The sequence below is a fragment of the Squalius cephalus genome (assembly GCF_949319135.1).
Source record: "Squalius cephalus genome assembly, chromosome: 7".
NCBI lineage: Eukaryota > Metazoa > Chordata > Actinopteri > Cypriniformes > Leuciscidae > Squalius > Squalius cephalus.
This window is the reverse complement of record NC_137128.1, coordinates 20,293,922-20,321,482: the sequence shown is the minus strand read 5'-3', so window position 1 is coordinate 20,321,482 and position 27,561 is coordinate 20,293,922. Positions and strand designations below refer to the sequence as shown.

The 27,561-nt window shown below is 37.9% G+C and overlaps 1 protein-coding gene across 4 annotated transcripts; it reads left to right on the top strand.

The window, feature by feature from the left end:
• Positions 1-243: 243 nt before the first annotated feature.
• Positions 244-27,536, top strand: slc35a3b (solute carrier family 35 member A3b). 4 transcript variants are annotated; one of them, XM_079875216.1, is made up of 10 exons: positions 244-427; positions 16,511-16,617; positions 16,885-17,062; positions 18,688-18,940; positions 19,169-19,323; positions 21,210-21,332; positions 23,346-23,523; positions 23,703-23,821; positions 23,931-24,064; positions 27,373-27,536. In XM_079875216.1, the coding sequence occupies exons 3-10, from the start codon at positions 17,045-17,047 to the stop codon at positions 27,455-27,457; spliced, it is 1,065 nt and encodes a 354-aa protein (XP_079731342.1). In that variant the 5' UTR covers positions 244-427; positions 16,511-16,617; positions 16,885-17,044; the 3' UTR covers positions 27,458-27,536. The 4 variants fall into 4 exon arrangements, with proteins under 4 accessions (XP_079731342.1, XP_079731341.1, XP_079731343.1 ...); XM_079875215.1 differs by lacking the exon at positions 16,511-16,617; XM_079875217.1 differs by lacking the exons at positions 16,511-16,617; positions 16,885-17,062.
• The last annotated feature ends 25 nt before the right edge of the window (positions 27,537-27,561 follow it).

The following is a 27,561-nucleotide window of genomic DNA, read 5'->3' as shown; positions in this document are numbered from 1 at the left end:
TTTGTCTTCTGGTTCTGGGTAAAATTCATCTTCACAAAACCACAAAACCTAATTTCTGCTGATGTGAAATTCCTTTGTCCCTCATTTAAAAATAGCCTATATCAAAACCTCTCAACATTAATTTCATTATGAAAAATATAATTTTTGCTCCAGAAAAAAAAAGTTGCATACAAGGGAGCACACCCATCGTTAGATGTCACTGTAAGCAAATTCCCATCTTCATTTGAAAAGTTTTAGGAAACTGACACGAGTCACGACAGAAACATGAGTGTCAAACATAGTTTCACTTGGGCTGGTTCTCGTGTGGTTGAGGAAGTAATCGTTTTAATTTCAGATGAATCAGATGCATCATTCAGGGCTTCACTGCACACCTGTGCCGTTCGCTCACTCAGCACAACACATCTGAGCTGCACTTATGTGAGACCAGGTATAGTACAAACTAAACACATCTTTACACCTTTTTACTTTAACGAGGTGTCCCTGTCAACCGTTTTGGCGGGGTGCCAGGTCACGCTACCTCGTGAGATTATTCATTTGATTGTTTGTTTGTTTATTTTTTCAAAATGGTCTTTTGTGGTATCATCCACACATGAAGGTTGGTTCATAACTGCGCATGTACGTTCACACCGCCGCCGACTTGAGCTGCAAAGAAGCCCTGGCCGCCCTGTCAAGGACGCTTGTCAAAAAGTGCGGGGAAGGAGAGGAGTGTCACACCATGAAATGTAAACAGAAACCGTTTTCACTAGAAACCTTTTATAATGACAGACAGCATTTTTATAACCGTTTTGGTCACATTTGGTCGAGAAAAAAATAATAATTAGCTATTATTATTATTATTATTATTATTATTATTATTCGCGAATCGGACGTGTAGCCGTTGTGTAATTATCTCGGCAGTTTAGGATATCGCACAAGATTTGTCAACACAGAAAACATTTCATCAATGAAGAGTTTTTTTTTCGACACCGTCGTGTCAATTGATTTTGATTAATATGCGCGAGGGAGAGAGAGCAAGACAGCGCTCGTGTTGTTTGAAGACGGTTATCGCGCGCGCGCGGCCGGGGCTCTCTCTCTCTCTCTCTCTCTCTCTCTCTCTCTCTCTCTCTCTCTCTCTCTCTCTCTCTCTCTCTCTCTCTCTCTCCGCTCGTTCTTTTGTAACTGGTCCCCATATGCAAAGAACGTCATATCATAAATGATGGAATCCCAGCAACGGCGATGATCAGCTTCTCCTCCATTTTCTCGGAACTAATGTTTTGGTAGGAACGAAAGTTTACATCGTATGTTTCTGCAGAATCAGCCAGCGCGAATATTCTGCTGGCGTTTTGCCGCTGCTTGCCGCTGAACCGCGTCATAGCTCATTACCATAAAGTTGAGCTACTTTAAACTTTCTGACTTTTAGAGTCACTTACTTGCTTTAAAAAGTCTTTTATAATGTCAATGACGTCATACACATCGTACGACCAGAGATACTGCTTTACGGCAATCCTTCAGTCACTTTGGTGCTTTCTCGCTCTGCACTTTCTTTTCTCTTGAGGCATCGACAACACAGCTGACACAGGTAAATACCTATTTTTTACAGTCTATGGTAAATACACATGCTAGAAGAGTTTTTGTTTTGTTTGTTTCTGGTCCCGCTTCGGATGCCACGATGCCATCAAGCGGTATCTCTGGTCGTAATCAGTCCTTCACTGACCAATCAGCGTTCATTAGCAGAATGCTAGCGTGTTATGGGCAACAACAAATCAACCTGTAAGAAATTGAAAGGACATAAGTACATGTTCATTCAATTTTCGACCTATAACCCATGTTGAACTTGCAAAACCTACAATCAAATCTGAGATTTCTCAACGGCAATCGGGTGAAAGAGACAAATTTAGCCGTCTAGCCCCATATACTCCCATTCAGTCTGCACTCGCCCGCGATCACCCCCAGTGGAATTCTAATGGAACTGCAACCAAGATCGATACAATGGGGCTAATAGGAAGTGCCAAGGCTCTCCGTAGACGGCCTCTGCTTCCATTGAAAATGAATGACTTCCGGTAACTTTGGTGTCTATGTGTGTACGTACAGTTATACTACCGTTCTAAAGTTTGGGATTAGTAATAATTTGTTTTAAAGAAATGAATAGTTTTATTCAGCAAAAAATGCATTAAATGTGTCAAAAGTGACAGTAAAGACATTTTAATGTTACAAAAGCTTTCTATTTCAGATTAATGCTGTTTTTTTTTTGTTTTGTTTTTTTACTTTCTATTCATCAAAGAATCCTGAAAAAAAAATGTACACAACTGTTTTCAACATGGATTTCCCATTACAGTATCACCGTGAATATCATGATTTGTTTGCAATATAATCTACAAATGCATGTAACAGATGTTCCTCATTTTACTCGCATACACCCATCTTGGCTGAGCTTTCCATGTTGTTACGGAAAGGCCAAAGCTGATCGGTTAGTTCGATGTCACATGACCTGCTTGCGGCATTCTGAAAAGTTGAGATTTTTTCATCTCGCTGCGGCCTGGAAAAAACGAGCGTCGCAAGGGCGTTGCTCTCTATTTGAGCGTGCTTGTAGCATGTCTACAGTACATTTAAAGGGCCCCTATTATGGATTTTTGAAAATGACCTTTCATGCAGTGTGTAGCCTATAGCTCTAAGTGAATGAAAACATCCTGCAAAAAGTTTTAAATCTGAAAGTGCACCGTATATAAAGTTATTGTCTTTCAAAAGTAAGAGTCGACTCTGAGTCAATTAAATGAATTGTTTTTCAAACGAGTCATAAGCCGTTTCGTTGTGACGTCAAGACGAAACTGGCATATTGCCCGCCCACTTATTGCGCGCGCAGACACCAGGGAAAGCTTGAACCTCAAACCTGCAGCTGTGGATGCTGGAGAGCATCATGTCAAGAAGACGCTGTGCTCTATAATGTGAAGTTTTTTTCACTGCCCAAGAACGAGCATGTGAAGAATCAGTGGTTAAAGTTCATCTTTACCATGATTTCACAGCAGTATGATCCTAAACTTTTGCTGTGTTCCCTTTATTTCACTGACGACTGCTTCTCAAATCTTGGAGTTCAATGCACGATTCGCAAACCACTTGCTCTTGAAAGGTGGTGTTCAAAATACTTAGTTTTGAGTTTTATATTGTGTAGGTCTCCTGCTAACTGGCTAACTCACATTATCACATTATCACTGTCTTACTTAAATACTTCTGCTAATCAGTTTGTGGGCCACTATTACCTATAACTGTTTCTATTAATGCAGATTGTCTGTCGTTCTCACTACTTTGAGGAAAGATTAATCATGGAGCAAGATTTGTTTTACCAACGTTTATGTTACATCAGTCATTCACATCAGTCATTCACGCTAGAGCTCGGCTAATGTATACATTGCACACATGCACTGTTATTGATACAGTTTCCACGTGTTCACTGCAATATATTACAAAAATACTCTGTAAATAAATGAGTACAAGTAAAATAATCAGTTTGTTGATGGACATGCACATGTTAATGCTGATGGTGAGGAATTACAGTTGCAACATCTCATAATGTACGTCAAACTGAGTAGCGTATCACTGATAAACGTCCTGCTCGAGTCGTCCTTGCGATGGAGGTTCGGGTTGAATAACTAGTTCTTCCAGTGTTTCATCATCGGACTCGCGCTTGGTATATGGATATGGATAAAATCAACGTCATTGTTCGTTACTGTCTTTAGTTTATGGTGTAGGAAGCCTCAGGACAGCTGACGTTGTTATGGCAATGGGTGTTTTTGTTTTCGACGCGCGCTGTACGCGGTAAACCAATCACAACAGACTGAGCTGTCTGGCCAATCAGAGCAGAGTAGCTCGCGGAAAGGCGGGATTTTGAGAGATTGATTCATCTGACGAGTCGTTTGAGAATCATTGAAAATGTGGTGATGTGCAAATATAGGCTATATTATGAGGAAATTATACAGTTTTTTGACCTTTGATGCATGTAAACCTGTTGTAGGAGACTCCAAAACAACATTAGGAAACTTTAAAATAACAAAATTGAGCACGCAAAAGACGCAACCTGTGAAGTCCCTTAGTTAGATCAGCGTAGCAGTCAATAAACAGGACAAGGGAGGTCACGTACGGGACAAATCATTTAGGCCCAATATATTGGACGTCCCGGCTAATACGGGACACTTTGGCAACCCTAAATATCAAACATGTTTGATGTTTACGTCTCTTGATCGTGCTGCCTCTGACGCTATTGAATGAGAGCGAGCAAGCTTCACAAACCGGATGTTGTGTGCTTCTATAGACCATTTCAAGTAGGGTTGTAGGAATAGAAATAGGGTTGGTAGTAAATCCAAAGTTTCCTCATTTAGGAGCCAGTCCAGATGGAATAGTCCATTGCAAGGTTTGCCCATGTGCTACACTTGAAATAAAATGCCCCTTAAAGTATGCACATGTGTCCATAACTGATGCTATCAAGAGCAAAGATTTCTGTCTGGGGAAAAACTTTAAGCTTAAACAGAACCATGCATACTATGCACAAGTTCAGGTGCAAACTCAAACTCTGTGTGAACTCAAATCATCTTACTTTGTCATTTGGACAACAGAGCATTCATAACGTAGAGTTCTCTGAAGAGTACTGGGCTCAGATCAGAACAAAACTGGACCTCTTCTACAGACAGCACATTCTCGCAGAAATTTGCACACACAAACTGAGGAAACAATTTCCTGATCGCAGAGACTTCCTGTTTGTGTAAAAGTAGGTCTAAAACGTGTCACACAGTGCTCTGTCTGTCACAAGGTGTTTCATCTGAAGTGTGTAGGCACCCCGGTGAGCAATGGTTTTGTTCAGTGTGTTCACCATAATCCAAATAAATGTGAAATCATACACATCCTTCTAAGTAATTTGTTAAAATTGATCATTTTGTTGTGAAATACATTCAGTCAATTGCAGGACAACAAATTTTCTCATTAACAAACAATTGTTTGATAATTGTAGATAGTTAGAAAAATTATAATTAAAGACCAAACATAAATCCAATATAAATCTATATACAACAGATAATACATAGTTCTCTACACAATAATTCAATAACAAAATAAAAGGTTTCCAACCACTTGTCAGTGTCTGCTGTCTAATGTATTTTTTTTACCGAATTAATGACTTGTCCAAATTAGATCATGCAGAACAAACCAATAGAATTGTATCTACGGTTGCCACTGTGTCTTTTGATCTTCGCTTCACCAAGTTTATGGGGAGCGTTTGTCGCAAAATGCAGTACTTTTTAATGCGACCAATAGCTCTTTCCACATGAATACTCAACCTTGACATTTGACGTGACACAGACACTTCTTGTCCTGAAAGCTGTGTCTTTCCACGGGTGGTATGAGTAGCTGGACTCCTTTCGCAGCAAAATACTCAGGGAAACTGAACCCTCTGTCAGTCATGACAATATCTCCCTCTTCCAAAAGATCAATTAAACTAGATGATTTTGTGATTGTTTTATCACTGGCTCTCCCACCCCAAGACTTGGAAAGGAATGTGATTGACCCTGTTGGACTGATGCCAACCAGGAATTTGATGGTGTTATGGGACTTATAGTTGGAGTATGTCATTGTTCTTGCACTGAGTGATGTGATGTTGGTCGGTCAATAAAAATCTTGCTGCAGTCTATGATATACCTCACTGAATTGAATGGGGGGCTTTTAAACAGGGCAGGGAGATTATTTTTAATATCTTCCCTAGAAGGCCAATGAATTAGAGAGCTGAAGCGTTGTGTCATTACGGCCAACCAGTCATGAAATATTGCAGAGATTGTTGCACAACTGCAATGAAACCTGAAGGCAAGATCTTTATGAGTGAGGTCTCAGCCAAGTCTCAGTTTCATTAAAACTAAGTAAAACTGGAGAGGTGTTGGAGTCTGGAGAGACTCAGTGTTCTCGGACTCCAAGCAGTGGTGAGATATGTTAATAGGGCAAAAAACACGTTGGATGAGCAAAGGCCAGTGTAGAAGTGAATGATTTGATCATCGTTTAAATCCACATCAGATTTCAGTTGTTTCGTCTCAAAGGTGAGAATTTTGACTCTAGGCTTTTCTCTTGCTCTTTGTAAGATGTGTTCAGTTTCTGCATATCTTCAATATCACTCATAGTGAGATCTGTTCCAACACACATATCATTGAAGGACTTAACTTATGTTACATTTATGGCCATGTCCTCTACTTCCTCAGTAGGCTGAACTCCAATGCTTATCTCAGAGACCTCTGATGCTCGTCTCAGAGACCTCTGATATCGGGCCATTTTTCTGGAGGTGTCAGGTCTGTGAGGAAGCTTTGATGGTATGTAATCTGGATTTAGAGGATCATCTGATGGTTTTCCTAAAGACAAAAGTAGAAAAACATTATTGGGATAGGTTATAGCTTTCACACATCACTGGTTGATACTGTTATGTTGAGTATGTTACTGTTAACATACTGTTATTGTTTAATGCATTAGTGCATGTTGGAATTAACATTTAACAAGCTTAATAAGTGATGAAAAATGTTGTTTATCGTTATCTTTTGTGAAATAGGCTAATGCAGTTAGCTAATGTTACGCAATAAAACATTATTGTAAAGTGTTATACACTGCATCTGTCAGCTGAATAGATAGCTAGACAACTAATGTTCGGCTACTTTCCTAATTACAGCCCACAGAACATTTAGAAATGAAACGAAAATAGAAATCTGTCTTATTCACTGCAAACATATCAAAACGCTAACGTAGCTATTTACATGCTATCTACATATGAAAACAATGACGGAGCCACACTGCTAGCTCAAATAATGATTCATCATACTTAACTAGTGAACGTATAGAAATACAAATAATTTAGTGACAAAAATGTCGTTTACTTAGCAGAGATAAAATGTGTGCCAGCTTTCTCTCTTCACTGCCGCAATCCAGGCGTCACGTTGTTTTTTTGGTATTCGGAAATCTAAACACTTTGATTTCCGAGAGCAAGTTAGTTCCGGCCTGAGAGAACATCCAACCACCGAACAACATGCTCCTAATTTTAATTTTGACATGTTTTATTCGCATGAATAAGAAAATTATCGCACAATTGCCATAAATAAAGAGCCTCCCGCCGTTGTTTCGAATGTGTACGGTAACTAACCGGAAACGTCTGAGGGCCAAACACGTCACTTCCTTACATCTACAAATAGCCATTGAAATGGTCTATAGCTGAAACTTGGCAGCCAACAAACATGCTACAAAAAGTGGAGAATTGAGAAAGAAGATCATTAATATTATTTTTTCTCCTTTGTTTTTTTCCCCGTAAAACAAAACTCACGCCAGAAGAACCAGCTGACGCCGTCAATCATCCTCAATTTCTTTTTCTTCTCAAGTCATGTTTGATCTTGCGAGTCTCGGTGAGATCTGTTACTATAATCGACAGGTGTGTGGTCTCGCTGTCCAGACGAATCTTCTAGTGTGTGCATCCGGAGGATTATAATGCTAAATTTCGGTAGTATAATGCATAATATAATTAGCATAATGCTAATTATGTCTGTGGTCTCCCACAGTTTTAAAATCGGTTAAGATTTGAAAATCGTCTAGTGTGTCCCAGGCATAGGCAGCTGACATGTTGATCAGCTGATCAGGAGAGAGTTGTCTCAGAGAGTGATTTGTTCATTTTGTGTTAAACGCACATGCGCAACATCCCATAGGTTCTGTACAGGAAACAGAAATGGGCTACGACCGAAAACTTAGGCAGCTGATTTGTTGCCACGCTGCCATATCAGGCAATGGCGTTTGGACACGACAGTACCTCACGAAACTGATTTCGGACAAATTATTGAGGCAGCTGAACGGATTAATGATCTACAGCAAAACAGAGAGAACTTTGGTCAGAATTAAACATATTTAATTGCAACAAAAGTCATTTCTTGCTGGAAATGACATCATAAGTGATAAACGTTGGTCATAAACGTACATTTACACACAAACTAACCAACCGCAAATTTCAGATGCCATCTACCTTTTTTAAGCTTGACTTTCACAGAATGGATTTCACAGGATTGTGGGATATCAAAGACAGCGAAGGATGCATCTATGCTGCCTTCAAAAACCAATCAGATGAAGGCATCTCAGGAGACAGGAAGTGAAGCTAACATTGGATTCAGACGTGCCCTGATGCCTCCTACCTTGAAATGCAGCCTCCGAAGGCAGCATTTTTAAGATTTCGGACGCAGACATGATTAGTTCACCTCCCGAGTCTTCGGGTCCGAGTCGTTCGTTCATCCTATGACAGCCCCATAGGCTATGCAAGTCTGTACCGGAAACAGAAATGATTAGATCACCTCCCTACTCGAGTCTTCGGGTCTCTTTCGTTTTTTTGTCACGTGAAGTGACAGCTGTATTGGATACAGAAATTATTTAATAATTCCCAACCTTCCTTACAATCAAGCGTAACTGCTTTACTCTTACAGTTTACGTGATGCGTTTCTGGTCTTAAATTTCATGCAATTTATAAATTTCTAAATTTCTGTCACAATGGTTCTTTTCCATAACTTGTGATGAACGAACAACTCAGATCCAAAGACTCGGGAGGTGAACTAAAAATGTCTGTTTCCAGTACAGACTGCATAGCTTCAGCCTATGGGGCTGTTACGTAACAAAAGAAAGTACTTCCCATCACCATTCCGCAGTGCATTGTGGGATTGACAGCAGACCGGAGAAAGTGTAGAGAGCGGCCGAGGGCATCAAAAGGTTGGCCAGTTCTCAACAGTGTGTAACCACTTCAGCGGCAAAACTCCGTTTTTATAGCATCAAATAACTAACTAAAACCAAAATTATTTAAAGAACGAACACTTGAACTACCATCAGCGTGATAAAAACTGCCTAAAATGACAGAAACCAATTTGGAAAAAATTTTTTTGAAGTGTAATTTGATTGTTTAGTTTGTCTCACGTTCTTACGTTACATGGAAAGGGCGGGGTTTATCTATACTGCATCCAGTCACCTGGGGGCGATCGAGACGCTTTGGCTTCGCTTTTCAGGACTTGTGTGGCACGCTTTTCACAGATACATGCGATTACAGTTGGAAAGAGGCAAACTTTATTTCTAAATGCATTTATTTCTAAGTAAACATATGCTGTCAATTTTCTAAACTTTTGTAAACCCAGCCAGTATAATCACAGTGAACGCATCCGAACTGATATATTTAACATATAAATATAACAGTAAACAATATGACATGTACTAAATCCAGCATAAACTCTGGCACAACCTGCATTTTTTTCAACGCTCAAGACATATATCACTACCTGAACCTCACAGCGATTGGCTGCCGACCGTGTTTTTCACTTTTTTCATAAAGCTGAGAACTGTTCAACCTTTTGACCAACGGGGTAATCTTTCAGAAAAAACTGAAGCTTCCCCGGGCGCCGCCATTGATTAACAGACCCCCACCTGCTGTTAGCATTCCATTGACTCCCATTCATTTTGGCATCACTTTGACAGCGAATAACTTTACATCTGAGGCGTTTAAAGACTCCATTTGTCCATTATTTATTTCTAAAGAAACACGAAAATGTATAAAAGGCTCCATTACCTTGTATCTTACGTTATGGCCCCGTAGAAGCAGTTTTTGTAAAGATAGGCTAACGGTTGCGTCATAACCACGCGACTCTCTGTCGCACAGTAGAGAATTACTGTATGGACGGGAGGAGAAGCTCGCGCGCAATCAGGGGGACGTGGAGGCAAAATGACAAAATAATTAATCGGAATACTTAGCAAAAGTTGCTCCTAGCTCATGGACACCTCCTACTCACACTCTCCGTCTCTGCAAGTTTCGGAAGGGAATGATTCAGATTTCTCTTGGCACAGCTACTAGAAGACAGACAACCTCAAGTCACATCTACGTCGTCAAGCTCAGTTTGAGTCTGCGCAGTACGCTCAGCCATCAGTTCTCCGTTGAATCCAATGGGGTCGCTGTGTCCATTTCTTTTACTGTCTATCTATGCTTTTGACGCTATCAGTGCATTTTCCGGTCCGTTCCGGTCAATCCCACAATGCACCACACGAGCGTGAAGCTCAACTTCCATTGGAATGAATTCAAAACGCTCGCTCCGCTCTGCTCGCTCCATGCCAGTCGGCACAGACTATTGGCTCAAGACGAAAAGAGCCACCGTTGCCATGGTGATTTTTTTGTGGCTATTTTGTATTTTTTTAATCCTAGGTTTTTCACTCGATCGGAACCAAACCAGTGCAGGAAGATTCTCTGGAGTCTGATTGTCAATTTACATCGACAAAAAGTTGAAATTTCGATTTCATGTTCATGACGGGATGCCAAAATGTTTGAATGGAGCGTGGCCACTTTTACTAAAACGGCTAGCCAAGTGGCTGCGTTTAACTTTACTTTTAGACATACACTAGTGAACTAAGCACTTCCCCTCGGGGGAATCCTCACAACCATTTTAAACTATGTTCAACTCTTGTCAAGTGGGCAAAGGAAGTTTATTTGGACAGACCATCAACACCTCGATTTTGATTGAAGGAGCGAGTCTACTCAACATGTACACTTCAGGCAGACCCATAGACCACAATGCAACATGATTGTCACAGCAGATCGCGCTCAATTTTCCCCCACCCCACACAGCTCTAGTGTATGATATTTGAGGTATTTTGACATTTAACCACATAATACTTGTAGCTATTTAGGAAACTCAAAAGCGAAGACCAGGAGTCTTGGATGTATCTGAGCAGAATTCTTTATTGAGAACGTGGTCGCTGCAGTCATCAAGTCCAACTAAGGAAACTCTATACCCATTGTAAGTTTTATACACATTTTTTGGGGGCAGTCATTAAACATAAAGGCAAAGCCCTCAGGTCACAAACTTAAAGTATGCAAAGGATGTAATTAAAAAGTTTTGGAGTTTCATGAGCCCTGTATGACTGGAAGAACTGGAAGAGAGGGCAACTTTGCCTTTCTTTGAACTGATTATGTAATTGGCATGATACATTTACCTGACATGATAATTTGTTACATTTGGATTTATTCTGACTCTGAAATGATTAACTTTAGTAGATTGCGTTGTATCCATGGTTACCGCAAAGCTGGGTCCAGGGTGAAGTACATACTAGATCTCAGGTTAGATGGAGCATGGGGCACATCTGGTGAGATTCTAGATTCCTGACTAACTGCTTGACTTTAAGTTGTTATGCAGTCGCATTACTATAGGGGGCTAGATAAAAATACTATTGAGGTAATAGCAAGCGTTGGAGTGTCATTATCTTAATGTACTAGCCATAACCTCTGGTTATTGTTTGGGTTTTAACTAAGTTGTTATATAGGCGACTGTAGGGGGCCACATGGGTACTTTTTAACAATAGCAAGTGGGCGGCGGCATTGTTGAACTGCTTTAGCCATAACCTCTGGTTATCGATCAGACTGGCGAGTTTGTGATCGTGGGCCCGCATAAAATTAACGGCTGGTGCGAGGACCCTGTGCGACTTTGGCATCCGAGTGAACGAGGATAATAAGAGTAAAAAGTTAAATAGAATAATCAAATGTGCTGCTAAACTATTATATAAATGACCACTAACCAATTGGCATTGCAACCTAAGTTCGTGGTCGTGATAAAATGATGTCAGATAAAAGTTTAATTGGAATTAAATTACTTTGCCACGCTGAAAAGACAGTAACAAACTGTAAACCTTCACCCGCTTATTGGAAACTATCGTTGGACCGATTGGGCAGGCCCAATCCAATCAGAATAATTGTAACATGCAGATACCTCACAGAGATTAAGAGAAGTCCACACCTCAGGCCATTATGATCATAAACAGTTTCAAAGACCAGGGGCCCATTCTTCGTACGTTGCTTAAAACATCCGAGATCAAATTACACATCCAAGATGATATCATCATGCTAATCATGATCTGGCTAATTAGGTTCTTCGAACACACCTGCCGGATATGATTAGTATCGCTGGATTGAGTTATCTGAGATAATTGCGCGTTCATGCGCTGGTTAAAAGGGGATATGTATCGATAGTAGAAACATTGATCAGCAACGCTGCTATTGGCTGCTCAGCGTGGCCAAAGAGCGCGCTCAGTTTTTCTCCTCAGCAGAGCAAGAACTAATAGTCGAAGTTTATTCAGAATTTTAATGCTCAAAACGCCAGTCGCCAGGGAACACCTCAAAGTCTGCAAAAGCCAGGAGAGAGGGCTGGCAAAAAGTAGCTGACAATTTAAATCCGTTAGAAGTGGCCATGTTAGATGTTTTTATCACTTTTGTATTTTAATAATTGCATAATTACTTTGTTCATTGTAATGTCAGTCACCATACTAGAACATGGGAACAAATAAAAGTGAAGTACAAAAATATTCGACATAATGGTAATTTTTAGTTATATTATAGTCTATAAAAGGCACTGTTAAATAAATGGTTGTCTGTTTATAAAAGCAACCAAGAAAAAGGCTGAGAAAAAAAGAAAAAGAAAAGATCTTAGTAGCCTACACTGTAAAATAAGTTTTGCTGCATTAAATTAAGGCCGTATAGTCATTTCAACTGTTAAATCTTGAGTAATAATGAATTGCTTTGACTTGTGAAAGTGAAAACTGATAAACTTATGTTAATGTAAAAATATTTTGCCATGAGTTATTGATCACATTTTTCCCCAGTGTAGTTCATTGTAATGACATTGTGTTTTCCTCTTTTGTGCACTTTTACATAATACACCAACACTTGTATCTGTTCCCAAGAAAGTGGTGGCTGAAATATGTGCAGGACATTTTCTAACTTTCCAAAGGAAAGAATGTATAAGACTTTGTAATGTCCATTTGTTTCCATTGCACTGGACAGTGAATAAAGCCTCATATGGAGGAACTAGCCTACCTGCAAGTGCATAAATAACTTTACTTAATTTATACTTGTATGCTTTATGGCTGCAATATAAGTTGCAGGATTCCACATCTACAGAAAGGCCTACAGAAGAGTCTGCACAGACAGAGGAGACATAGCTTTTCCTTTTTATTTGTTGCATGAGGCATGTGTCTAATATCTCTTGTTGCAGGCACCTGACCACTGGCTTTTCTTTACAAAGAACAATTGAAATAAAACTCAAGGAACTAAGCATATTTGTCTTTTATTAAACATTTAATGAAAAGTGTTTTTTTTTTTTTGTGGCAATGTTGTGTAATATGGCACATGCAACAATGTCACAGGCCCTGTCCGGTGTGCAACCCTCAGACTTTTCAGACACTGAAATCTTCCCTTTAGTTAGCCAAAGTTAATTTCATTGTGTGCCCTTGTCCTGGCTAGAGCTGTATTGTAACTGGTTTGGGTCAGGGAATGGGGTCATAAAACACCTGTCTGCAGGCAGGAACATGTCATAATCACCTATGAAAAAATGCAGTTCTGTTAGGATCAGCATAAGTGTATGTAATACAGTGAGCTTGATATTTAATTGTGGAACTTTTCTTACCACTTTCAAATAATGTGCATAAATGTGAATCTCTGAAAATTCTTAAGTCATGCACAGATCCTGTCCATTTTGCTTTCACTTTTGTGATATGGAAGATTTTAATCAACTGCCTTTTTTTAAATTTGATATAATATTACTAATCTGGAATATTAAGAATCACAATAGTAACTGGGCTGCACATTTACATTGTGAATCCCCTTTCTGTTCACATAATCCCCTTCATTGAGGCCTTGATGGCAGTCTATGGTCAGCCTATAGTCTGGTACCAATCACGTTAGTGAAGCCTGAGTGACATATAGCCTACTGTAATCGGCATGGTCTTCATAAATGGTCTTCATGGATCTTCATAAAACATTATGATAGCCTAAAAAAAACTGCTTTAAAAAACTGCTTTACAACATTGGGTCTTAAGTGGCTTGGAAATGCCAAAAAAAAAAAAAACTAAAACTGTTTTTTAAACCTAAAAGCGCCAGGTAAACTCCGAATGACACGACAGACAGCACTTGCCATCAAGTTCAATAGTGTAAAGGAAAGAGCCACTCGCAAATAATCTTAGGGCAATGCAAACAGTTTGTGCTGTAGTTAAAGCCCGACTCCGACAAGTCGAAAATAAATGTGCGTTTCCAACAAATTAATAATGTAAACGACAATCTCACGAGTCACGAGAAAAAAAAAAAAAATCTCAGAAAGTGCACTATCGCGCTGCGCTGGACTTCCCGTATCAGCTCCGCTTATGAAGCCGCAGTCTAATCCTGTTAACATGAAATAAGCCTGCTCCCGAGCAGGTTTAAGCTTACGGACCTGTTGCTATGACAGCAAGTCTAGGATGAGCGTCGAAGAACCAAACAATCCAAGATCATGCCAAATCGCCAACAATCAAATCCAGCTAAGTGAGTTAGCGACCTACGAAGAACGGGTCCCAGGGCAGGGGCACCAAAAGCCAAGTACTATGCTTGTTTAACTACCAATATAGAGATCAGGAGCTAGCAGAAACCTCCTAGAATATTCGCTTAACATAATCATTCATCTGAAATGGCTTTACCTTGAATGGCTAATATACATTTATATCCCTTTAGTTTTCATGTGATGTTATGTCAGCACGTAGAATCAGTAGATCTTAAACAGATTGTTAAATGTGTAATTACCTTGGACATTAAAACACTTCTGGTGTGCATCTTGAGACAAAACAATGGCACAGACATATTTTAAGACATGTCAGTACAAGTTGTATTCATTTAAAACAGCTTGTCCGAATCTCCTGGTACTGTGTATCTACAGCACGAGTTCATGCTTTCATTTTGCGTGCTCTGTATGCAGAAATGACCTTTTATGTGCATCTGATATGCACTTTGTTTACGCGTACATATGATACTATTTCAAATAAATTAAATATAACTTTATATTCATAAAAAAATTGTACATAACTGTTTTCAACATTAATAATAAACGTTTCTTGAGCAGCAAATCATCATATTAGAATGATTTCTGAAGGATCATGTGACACTGAAGACTGGAGTAATGAAGATGAAAATTTAGCTTAGCATCACAGGAATAAATTACATTAAAAAATATATTAAAATAGAATTTTAAATTGTAATAATATTTCACAATGTTACTGTTTTTTTTTTTTTTTTTTTTTTAATCAAATAAATGCAGCCTTGGTGAGCATAAGAGACTTCTTTTAAAAACATAAAAAAATTTACCGATCCCAAACTTTTGAATGGCAGTGTATGTCTTTCACCAGAAATTTTTGACCCGGAATTACCCAGTAGGCTTTATAGGGTCATTTCTGAATAAGTGTTTACTTTAAAGTCCTGCCTACAAAAAGCTATTGGAAATTTTTAGTCATTATTGAAAACAAATAAATCAGACTAACCCACATTTAATTTTGTGACAACATGCCCCAGTAGTCGCATTCAAAATATGATCTTTGGAATTTGATTTTGGATGATAACCAAACAAAAAAAAAGTCCTTGGGACAACTTATCAGGACTTTCCATTGACACTATCATCATCGTGTTTGCCAAATTTGCATAGAGATCATCATCATTAAGATATTGCATTAAAGGGTTAGTTCACCCAAAAATGAAAATTCTGTCAGTAATTATTCGCCCTCATGTTGTTCCAACCCCGTAAGACTTTTGTTTATCTTCGGAACACAAATTAAGATATTTTTGATGAAATCTGAGAGCTGGCTCACTCCTTCATAGCCTTCTATGTAATCGATATCTGCCGGTCCAGAAAAGTTAGTAAAGACATTGTTAAAATAGTCCAGGTGACTACAGTGGCTCAACCTTAAGTTTATCAAGCGATGAGAATACTTTTTGTGCGCAGAAAAACAACAAAAATAACGAATTTATTCCACTATTCATTTTCTTCTGTGTGGGCCTCTGAGTGAGTTCACGTAGTGTAACAGCTCAGCACTTCTGGATTGTACGTCAGAACGTAGGCTCACTATTACCCAGCATCACACACATGACCAGCGTCGGCCAATAGTGAGCCTACGTGGTGAATTACAACACAGAAGCGCTGCGCTGTTACACTACGTCAACAGCTTAGAGAATGACATGGAAGAGAAGAGATGGTTGAATAAAGTCGTAATTTATTTTATTTATTTTTTTGAGCACAAAAAGTATTGTCGTCGCTTGATAAACTTAAGGTTGAGCCACTGTACTAACTTTTCTGGGCCGGCAGAATGAAATGACCTAGCAGCCTATGAAGGAGTGACATCAAAAATATCTTAATTTGTGTTCCAAAGATTAATTAAATTCTTGCGGGATTGGAAAAACATGAGGGTGAGTAATTACTGACAGAATTTTTAGGTAAACTAACCCTTTAGGAATGTTGTTGTGAACAACAGGTAAATCAGGTAAAATACTTGAATATTTATGATTTACAGTTAAGAACCCGCCATTGTTTTGCTGATGTGGCGAAATAAACTCAGCATTTGTACATTCAATCAACATCTGGTTAAACAGAAAGGAGGTTTTTACGTGACCTTTCAGACTGAGGTAAAACTTCCCACTATCAAAAGCAGGTACTCAGACTGCACTTTTTTTTAGGTTCCAATGGTGCCGTTGCTGGAGCCGTGTCGTCCTGCACACAGAGCCGAATTGTGTGTTTGACACCCCCCCCCCCCCCTCTCTGCACAGCCTCATCTCTGAATAAGGCAGCCTGTGTGCTCTGCTCTCTCTGTGTGTGTGTGTGTGTGTGTGTGTGTGTGTGTGCGCGCACACTGGCCAGCCTACCTCACCTCAGCTTTCTCAATCACACCCAAACCTTCTGTTTGCCTAGTCTTTTTTGCGTTGATGTGAAGCAATCAATTTAAAACTTTCACTTCTTTTTTTCCAATGACCTTGAGGCTTCATTGGTCTCAATAATTGTGCTTGTAAAAGCTGGCCTTGTGTAAATAGTCTGTTCTTTTGTGGAAATATAGGATTGCAACACCATAAGACATCCTCCTTCCATCCGGCTGTGTGTCAGTGGGAGTGGCTCACGTTGACTTCTTTGCTGTCTGTGAAAGGATACCGTCTCTTCTGAAATAAAGCTGCTTGAAATGACAGGACAATTCTCACTATCTCAGCAATGACACCGCTATGATGATTTTTATTGGGGTGAGTGAGGATTATTGATCTGTGAAACTGTCAGAGTTGGTGTATTGTAAAGACATGTGGACTATCAAAGCATGATGTATGAGTACTTATTTAATTCTGTATTGCATGAATATGCATGAGCGCTGAAGGTTTTTCTCATGGTGAAAGCTAGATTTCAGTTTAATATCTCACATTGACATGGATCAGAGGATAAATGAAACAGTTACATGATTTTTGTGTGGTGTCCCTTGAGGTGTTAATAATCAAACATGGCCATTATCTTTTAGTAATGTCTAATGCTTTAATGGTTTGGAGGCATGTGAACACTTAGAAATGCATTAGTGATGCATTATGGTGAGTTGTGATGTCAAATCTTTACTCTGTATTAATGCATTTGTCTGAAATAATGTAAAAAATGTGCTTTAAATTAGGGCTGTCAAACGATTAATCGCGATTAATCGCATCCAAAATAAAAGTTTGTTTTTACATAATATATGTGTGTGTATGGTGTATAATTATTTTCTATATATAAATACACACACATGCATGCATATATTTAAGAAAAATTTGTTATTTATATATAAAATATTTATATATAATCTAAATTATATATAATATAAATATATATACACAGTATATACATGCAAATATTTCTTAAATATATACATGCATGTGTGTGTATTTATATATAGAAAATAATTATACACCATACACACACATATATTATGTAAAAACAAACTTTTATTTTGGATGCGATTAATCGTTTGACAGCCCTACTTTAAATATTTTTATACATCATGTGCTTTTTTTAAATAATATTTTTAAATTATAACCAAACATATTGGCATTGTTATTTGGCAGCTACCTAATTGCCTCTATATTTTGATAAAGATTTACAATTGTCATAAATTCTGTACACTACTGTTCAAAAGCTTAGGGTGAGAAAGATTTAATTTGTAAGAAATTGATACTTTAATTCAACGAGGATGCATTAAATGGATCAAAAGTAACAGACAGTAACAGAGTTCTAGTTCAAATAAATTCAGTTCTTTTGAACTTTCTATTTATCAGAGCATCCTAAAAAAGTGCATAACAGAAGCAGGACAACTGTTTTCAACATTAATAATAAACAGAAATGTTTCTTGAGCAGCAAATCCATCATATTAGAATGATTTCTGAAGGATCATGTGACACTGAAGGTTGGGTAATGATGCTGGAAATTCAGCTTTGCATCACATGAACAGAAACATGAACAGTTATTTAAATAATAATATTTATATTTAATGTAATAATACTTCACGATATTACTGGTTTTGAAACATTTCTTGTTATTATCAATGTAGAAAACAGTTGTGTTCAAATGTTTTTCAGGATTCTTTAATGAATAGAAAGTTCAAAAGAACAGCATTTATCTGAAATAGAAAGCTTTTGTAACGTTATACACTACCGTTCAAAAGTTTGGGGTCAGTAAGAATTTTTTTGTTTTTTTTTGGAAGAAATTAAATAAATTAATACATTTATTCAGCAAGGATTCATTAAATTGATCAAAAGTTACAGTAAAGACATTTATAATGTTACAAAAGATTCTATTTCAAATCAGCTTTGATGTCTCTCTCTCTCTCTCTCTCTCTCTCTCTCTCTGTTAGACTAAACAGGGACACTCATCGCTGTCCCCCGTCTCTGTATCAACGGATGCTTCCAGTATGTCGCCTACCTCATCACGACTGAAGTATGTATCTCTGGGAGTGCTGGTACTGCAGACCACCTCCTTGGTGCTGACAATGCGTTATTCCCGAACGCTGCATTCTGAAGGTCCGCGCTACCTGGCGTCCTCTGCCGTAGTGTGTGCTGAAGTTCTTAAGATTGTTGCATGCTTGCTGCTCGTCTTCAGAGATCAAAGTGAGTTCTCTGATCTGTCTATAGTGATGTTTCATTTCAGTAAGTTCAAAACCTGAATTTTAATGTGCGAAAACCAATGTAATTATTTACTTGATCATGCTGTCTGTAATGCATTAGATCTCTAGATAGCAGTTTTCTTTTGAATCCGATTCAAACAGAATCCTCAGTCTTGTCAGAAGCTCAGAGCGGTGGAGGAGAGTTTTGTATTTGACTGTATTTGACTCTTAGGTTTCAGTGTCCGTGCACTGAATCGGGTGTTGAGGGAGGAAATAATCAACAAGCCTCTGCTGACGCTGAAGTTGGCCATTCCCTCGGGCATCTACACCCTGCAGAACAATCTGCTCTATGTGGCTTTGTCTAATCTAGATGCAGCGACCTATCAGGTGAGAAAGCATCTATCCAGAAGAAGGCCCTTTTTTTGAAAGCTTCCATATCATAATTTTAGTTTAGGTTTTTGGATTAATTTTTATGGTCACTTTACTTTACTTTTCACTTCACTTTTTTCAAATTCTCACTGTTAACTAACTATTAACTATGACTTTTGCCTCAATAAACTCTGCTTATTAATAGTTAGCAAGGTAGTTGTTAAGTTTAGGTATTGGGTAAGAATATTAAGGATGTAGAATATGGTCATGAAGAATTAGGCATTAATATGTGATTTATAGGTACTAATAAACAGCCAATATCCTAGTTATATGCATGTAAATAAGCAACTAGTCAATAGTGAGAATTGGACCCTAAACTAAAGTGTTACCGTTTTTATTTTAGTTTTATTAAAAATGCTTCCTGCATTTTGCGGAAGAACATTGTTTTGGTTGTGCTTTGGCTCTGCGTGACTGTGCGGATGAATATCACTCTTCACAAAAGTGGAGGGTCAATAAAATCCCTTACTCACCTGTTGAGTAATAAATTCGACATCTCTACATCACTTTTATAACATTTCAAATCCCTCAGTTCTCACCATCTCCGAAAAGCCAAGCCGATGTTGATTCTTGTTTTATTACGAGCTCTGTGGCGTTCTCTTTTTGCCAGCAGACTCTCCTCTGTTCGGCGAGGTTGTTCTGATTCTCCGGAGGTTGGAGATTTAGCTGCTCCATGTCTATCTTTCTCACTCGTTGTGACAACTAACCTATGACACTTCTACACTAAACACATGTCAAAGTAGCCGGAGAAACGTTTCTCTATTTACAGATATGACGAGACGCGAACAGGCGAGTGACGAATGTACACAATTTCCCACGAAAACCATCCCGACATATAAACACATAACAGGCTTACCATAGTGAATCAGGGTAAAACAAAAACACATTTTGGAAGAAGGATTGATGATGTTTTGACTCATTATTTAAATTTTGTTAATTTTTAGCAAAAAAAGTTTCATAGTGTACATTTAATATATTTAATTGGCTTTTATTTTTATATTTTTAGTTTTCATGTTAATTTTAGTTATTAATTTCATTATGTGCTTTTTTCATTTTATTTTTATTTAAAATATTGCTATTTAAGTTTAGATAATTTTTTATTTCAGTTTTAGTTTTACTTAAAATTTTTATTTATTTATTTATAGCTAATAATTTTAGTGCTTGAACTTAAACTTTTTTTATTTTATTGCCAAGGCAACGTTTCTCGTTTTCGTTTAGTTTTTCAACTAATATCTATATTTAATTTAATTTAATTTAATTTAATTTAATTATATTTTATTTTAGCTTTATTTCAATTGACATATATTTTTTAATAGTTTTAGTTCTTGAGATTTTTAAAAAAAATGTGTGCCATTTTTGAACTGAGCTGAACTTGAATTGAACTAGTTGAAATAAAATGAGTTCATAATACATTTCATTACCCATAAACATGTTGTCATACAAACTACATGTTATTTCCAGTAAATGTATCTGATATTACTAATTAACATTTGAAATGTTAGATATATTGCATTGTATTTTCTAGAATCCTCTAATTTACATCTTCAAAATGGAGTCAAACAATCAATAATCAAATGGAGGAGATTTTTATGTATGTATGTATATGTTCAACATTCTTGAATGTTTTTGAAAGAAGTCTAACCCATCAGCAAAAATACAGTAAAAACAGTAATATTTCTTTTGATCAAACAGTAATATCACTTTGATAAACTTTAAATGATCAATTTAATTATCAATTTAATTCATTGCTGAATAAAAGTATTAATTTCTTAGAAAAAAAGACTTACTGACCCCAAACTTTTGTGATATGTCTTTATATCTTATTTACATTTCTATTGGTTTTCCAGGTAACATATCAGCTGAAAATTCTCACTACAGCCCTGTTCTCCGTGTCCATGTTGGGCAAAAGACTCGGCATTTACCAGTGGCTCTCACTAGTCATTCTGATGGCTGGCATTGCACTTGTCCAGGTAAGGGTATAGGGTAACACTTTACTTCAGGGTCCAATTTCATATTATTAACTAGTTACTTATTAGCATGCATATTTCTAGGATATTGGCTGCTTATTAATACTTATAAACTTAACAACTACCTTACTAACTATTAATAAGCAGTAATTAGCAGTTTATTGAGGCAAAAGTCATAGTTAATAGTTAGTTAAAAGTGAGTCAGTCATACCCCTAAAGTCATACCCCTGTTAAATATGATCAAAAATGGCTGTAAAAAATAAATCTGCATCGTTTATCCTTTTGATCTTTCATTCAAAAAATTGGCAAAATTCTAACCTTTCATTGAAGTAAAAGAATTGAAAGTGGGGGGAAATCACATTATGAAATAAATGTTTTTCTCCAAAACACGTTGGCCACAATTATTCATACCCTTTTATTAAATACTTTTTGCAATCTCCTTTTGACAAGATACCAGCTCTGAGTCTTCTTCTATAATGCCTGATGAGTTTGGAGAACACCTGACAAGAGATCAGAGACCATTCCTCCATACAGAATCTCTCCAGATCCTTCAGATTCCCAGATCCATGTTTGTGCTTCTTCTCTTCAGTTCAGCCCACTCATCAGGTCAGGGAACTGGGACGGTCATGGCAGAAGCTTCATTTTGTGCTCGCTAACACATTTTTGTGTTGATTTTGATGTTTGTTTTGGATCGTTGTCCTGATGGAAGATCCAACCACGGCCCATTATAAGATTTCTAGCAGAAGGCGTCAGGTTTTGATTTTTTATCTGTTGATATTTGATAGAATCCACGATGCCATGTATCTGAACAAGAAGTCCAGGACCTCCAGCAAAAAAATATGCCCACAACATTAAAGATCCAATGTACTTTTTATCCCTGTTTGCACCAAACCCATCTAGCGTGTTTGCTGCCATAAAGCTCTTTTTTTAGTCTCATCTGACCACAGAACCCTGTGCCGTTTGAAGATCCAGTCGTGTCTGACAACTGAATATGCTGGAGTTTGTTCTTGGATGAGTGAGGAGGATTTTTCTTGAAACCCTCCCAAACAACATGTGGGGATGTAGGGGTTGTTTGATTTTTTTTAATAGGCTTTCTGACCCCCAAGACTCAACTAATCTCTGCAATTCTCCATCTGTGATCCTTGAAGAGTCTTTGGCCACTCAAACTTTCATCCTCACCATCCATTAAGACAATATAGACACACGTCCTCTTCCAGGAGGATTCGTAACATCTTTAGTTGGTTATAACTTCTTAATTATTGCACTGATGGTCAAAATGGGGATTTTCAATTCTTTAGATATTTTCTTACAGCCACTTTCTATTTTGTGATGCTCAACAATCTTTTGCTGCACATCAGAACTATATTCTGTGGTTTTCCTCATTGTGATGGATGATTCTGGGAATTTGGCCTTTGTGTTTCCTCATATTTAAACTCCTGTGAAACAAGAAGTCATAGCTGTACAATTTCATGTTCCTAGTCACCCTGGTGTGCTAAATAAGGTAAATATTAATGGGAATATACTTCAGAGATATTTTATTCATAAAAAATTCTAGGGGTGCCAATAATTGTGGCCGACATGTTTTGGAAAAAAACATTTATTTCATAATGTGATTTCCCCCCCACTTTCAATTCTTTTACTTCAATGAAAGGTTTGATTTTTGGCAATTTTTTTAATGAAAGATCAAAAGGATAAACGATGCAGATTTATTTTTTACAGCCATTTTTTATCATATTTACCAGGGGGATGATTAATTCTAAGCACGACTGTATATGTGTGTGTGTGTGTGTGTGTGTGTGTGTATACATATATACAGTATATGTATATACATTTTATATGTATTTTGAATTTAATTGTATTTTTCATTTTAATTAATTTATTTATTTTAATCTTAATTCTATTATTATTATTTTATTTTTTCTCTGAACTGGGACCCCCTTTACCTGACGTTCCCTTTATCCCCCTATATACAGCATATGAACGACTCTTTATTTGTTTCTGTTTGACCTGAACCAGCAATGGCCGACTGAAGTCACATCAGTCGCCCAGCAGAAGGATCTGACGGCCAGCTCTCAGCTGATGGGACTGCTGGCGGTGCTTGTGGCCTGTTTCTCCAGTGGATTTGCTGGCGTGTATTTTGAAAAGATCCTCAAAGAGAGCAAGCAGAGTGTCTGGGTCCGTAATATTCAGCTAGGTCAGCGGAAATATATGTACATAGAAACCACCCAACAATCCATTTAATTCCTTAAAAGAAGCAAAAACTAGTTTTGGTAGCCATTGTTTACGAGTTTCTGTTTCAGGTTTCAGGAAGTGTGTGTGTTTGTGAGCCACCATTCATATTTCTTTCATCACACTTGTTCCCTACCATCTCAGGTGTATTTGGACTGATTTTTGGACTTGTGGGAGTGTTTGTGTACGATGGAGAAAGAGTGCTTGAGAATGGACTCTTTCAAGGGTACAATAATGTGACGTGGACTGTGGTGGCTCTTCAGGTACATTTTCTCTTCCTCTTCAGAATACAAACGAAAACGTCCTCACATATGCAGACCTATATGTCACCTTGTTATCTGTGTTTTGTATTTGCTCCACATACTTCTGTAGGCTTTGGGTGGTTTGGTCATTGCAGCTGTGATTAAGTTTGCAGATAACATCCTGAAGGGCTTTGCCACATCCATCTCAATCATTCTCTCCACCCTCATCTCTTATTTCTTATTGGAGGATTTTGACCCTACTAGGTAATACAGTTGTTTCAAAACTCATTGATTGTATTTGGGTCTTACTCAGGAAACTGCCATGTGTGTCGCGTGATTTACTACCGGTTAAATTCACAAGCTATTGAATATTCCTGTGAATTACCAAACTGTGTGTTCAAGACTTTATTTAACTTTAGTGTGAACGTGTTTAAAGATCACCCCACCCTAAACTCACACCAATGGGTGTGTCGATGTTGAGATGTACAGTATGTACAGTATGTACACATATTTGTACTGTTTTACTACAGCTTTGTTTGTTAAATGCATTTCCTGACTAGAGTGACATATTTGTCAATTTACATTTGTGCTATTTTACATGTTCAAATTATGCCAGAACACATTAACATTTCCTTTGAACAAGCCATCAAACAGTCCTTTTATACCAGGGGTGTCAAAGACACGTGAATCCGCAGGAAAACAAATCAAACATTTGTGCGCATCCATTATATTGGTAAGATATATTCATAATTTTTTATACCTGCAACAGAGCAGATAAACTCCACTTTTCAGAAAATTGTGTTGTCTGTTGTAGCTTGCAGCGATATAATCTTTCTTTTAATTACACACACAATATGCTCTTCTCGCCTGAAACAGGATCTGTGGGTTATACAACTGTTACAGAGAAACACTACACTTTAAATGTATGCGTTAATAGAGCTGGTAAGTCCCGCCCCTTCCGCTAACCCCACTGGACCTCTAGATTGAAAAATCGTCAATGCAAGTGAATGTGAGAAAATAATTATTTTCTGGTCCTGTTTGAATTGTGCCATGAATGTGAACATATGTTGTCTGTGAATTTTTTATATAATTTTTCATGTTACGAGTTTGACAGTATATTGTACGATTCTTTGGCTAGCAGTTGTGGAAAAGACATAACGAGAAAGACTACATGTCGCCTATGTGACGTCACCCCATAAACACATTTTCCCTCCACTTGTCAAATGCTAATGCTGCGATAATCTATGGAGACAGATCGAGATGCCTGTGTGTTTTGTACCCAAATGTCACCATTCAAACCAAATGGGCTGTTCTTTCTTCAGATTCCCGTCTGAAAGCAGCGAAGAGTTGTAGTCCACAAAGTGCTCTCACACAAAGTCTAACCGTATCAAACTTCTACCCGCTAAATTGTAGCATTCTTCACACAAAAAATTATATTAAAAATTCACAGACAACATATGTTCACATTCATGGCAAAATTCAAACGGGACCAGAAAATAATTATTTTCTCACATTCACTTGCATTGACGATTTTTCAACCTAGAGGTCCAGTGGGGTTAGCGGAAGGGGCGGGGCTTACCAGCTCTATTACAGTAATACTGACAAGATGGAGAAGTTCAAGGGAGAAGTATTACCAGTAGAAAAGTAAATTTCACAATTTACACAGTTAAAATTGTACAGCAGTTTCTACACCTTTTATTTTTTTTAAGTTGAACTTGATTTTAATTTGCAACACTGCGTTTTTAGAACGCAGTGTCATGTGCGAGACGCTGCAAAAGAGCCGTGAGCGTAACGGTCAAACTCGTCTGTCTAGTGTTTACATAGAAAATCGATGGAAAAGCAGCGCGGTGGTCAGTGGAATGCAAAAACGTGTTCGAACGGCACCTAAAAACACGACATTCTAAAAAGTTCGACTTTTAAAAAGCTTGTATCCGAACCTTGCGGGGTTTTTTTTTTTCATTCCACCACTTTGCATCTTGAGTTTTAACACCCTGAAGCCGTTCACATGGAACGCATTTTTCCACTCTTCAGCTTTTCCATTGCTTGTATGTAGATATGCGCTAGAATGATGTGTTTGACCGTTGCATTCACTTCTTGCGTGTCGTGCATAACATGTGCTGCTCAAGTTAAAAGCAGTTCAATTGTTAAGGGCCAGTTGCACAGAACATGAGACGCGGGGCAGTAGAATAAAAAAAAAAGGTTCAGAGATTAGCACTGAACTTGAGCACTGTATTTCTTTTTAAACCTGAGCGTTATGGTCAAACATATCTGTTCTAATACAGTTCATGTAGTTTGCAAACAATTTATTGATTTAAGCAGAAACAATGATCTCATTAAAGCAGTTATTACAAGTTGTGATTACAATATATAGAAAATTTGGCGGTGGTGCATGTTGATTCAGAGTTGGCGCCATCTGAAGTCCTGGCAGGAGTTGGCGCTCTTTCTTCAAAGGTGTTGGGCCATCTAAATCTTCGTAAGAGGCTGGATCCAAGCTGGAGCTAGCGTAATCTCTAGTTACCTCAGGATGGGCATCCCGAGGTAGAAAACAGAAAAGCAAATGGAAAATAATTAGCGTATCTGCTTTTCATAACATTAAAGCAAAAGAGAATCATGTGCATTTCTTCTGATTTAACTGGAGTACAAGATGTGTCTTTTAATCTAGGTTTAAACTGGGAGAGTGAGTCTGAGCCCCAAACATTATTAGGAAGGCTGTTCCAGAGTTTAAAAGCCAAATGTGAAAAGCCTCCTTTAGTGGACTTGGATATTCTATGTACTACTAAAAGTCCAAAGCGTGATGGATAGTAGGATAAAAGATCAGTTAAATACACAGTAGCAATACTTTGTAATCGATATGGAACTACCAGATAAAATTGGGGATATATGATCATATTTTCTTGACCTGGTAAGAACTCTAGCAGCTGCATTTTGGAATAACAGTAGCTTGTTTATTGAGGATGCAGGACAACCACCTAGTAATGCATTACAATAATCCAGTCTAGAGGACATGAATGCATGAATTAGCTTTTCAGAAACAGATAACATGTTCTGTTGCTTAGCGATGCTTCTGAGGTGAAAGAAGGCTGTGTTTGTAACATGAAATATGACTTTTTTCAGATGACTTTTAACTTGAGCGCATCTGCCTAGTGCAGATTTATATAGAAAAAAACAATGGAAAAGCAGCACAAAGGAATGCAAAAATTCTGCTGGTCATTTATGCGTCTTCCGTTTGTTTGCTTAGCCTTTATCAGTATGTCTAGATAATTACATTCATATTTCTTCAGGTCTAATATGTGATTTGTTAGGCAATTCATTCAGTTATCGATTCAAGTTTTAGGTTATGAATTACAAACGTACCGTTACAGGGTTGAAATAATCTGAAGATTGTGGTGATAACCTAATGTCTGTGGCGGTTTTGGCCTGAGATGTGAAAATATGATTTCTTGAAGGTTCAGCAGTAACCTTTTCAAATGAAATAAAAAAATGTTAAGTCTTGAAATTTTCTGGCATAAATGGCACCGTTTCTTGGGAATGACCCACTGTGTAGAACTAAATAAAGCTTCTTTCTTTTGCAGTGTGTTCTTCCTGGGTGCGATGCTGGTTATCGCTGCTACGTTTCTCTACGGGTATGAGAGAACACCTGCGGCCAGTAAAGTATAGAAGACTGGACGGGATGATAAATGACATCCGGAGCGTCTGCTAAGATGCTCCGCTTCAGGTGAAGTTCAGGACAAGAGGACCAGTGATATTTTAAGATATTATGC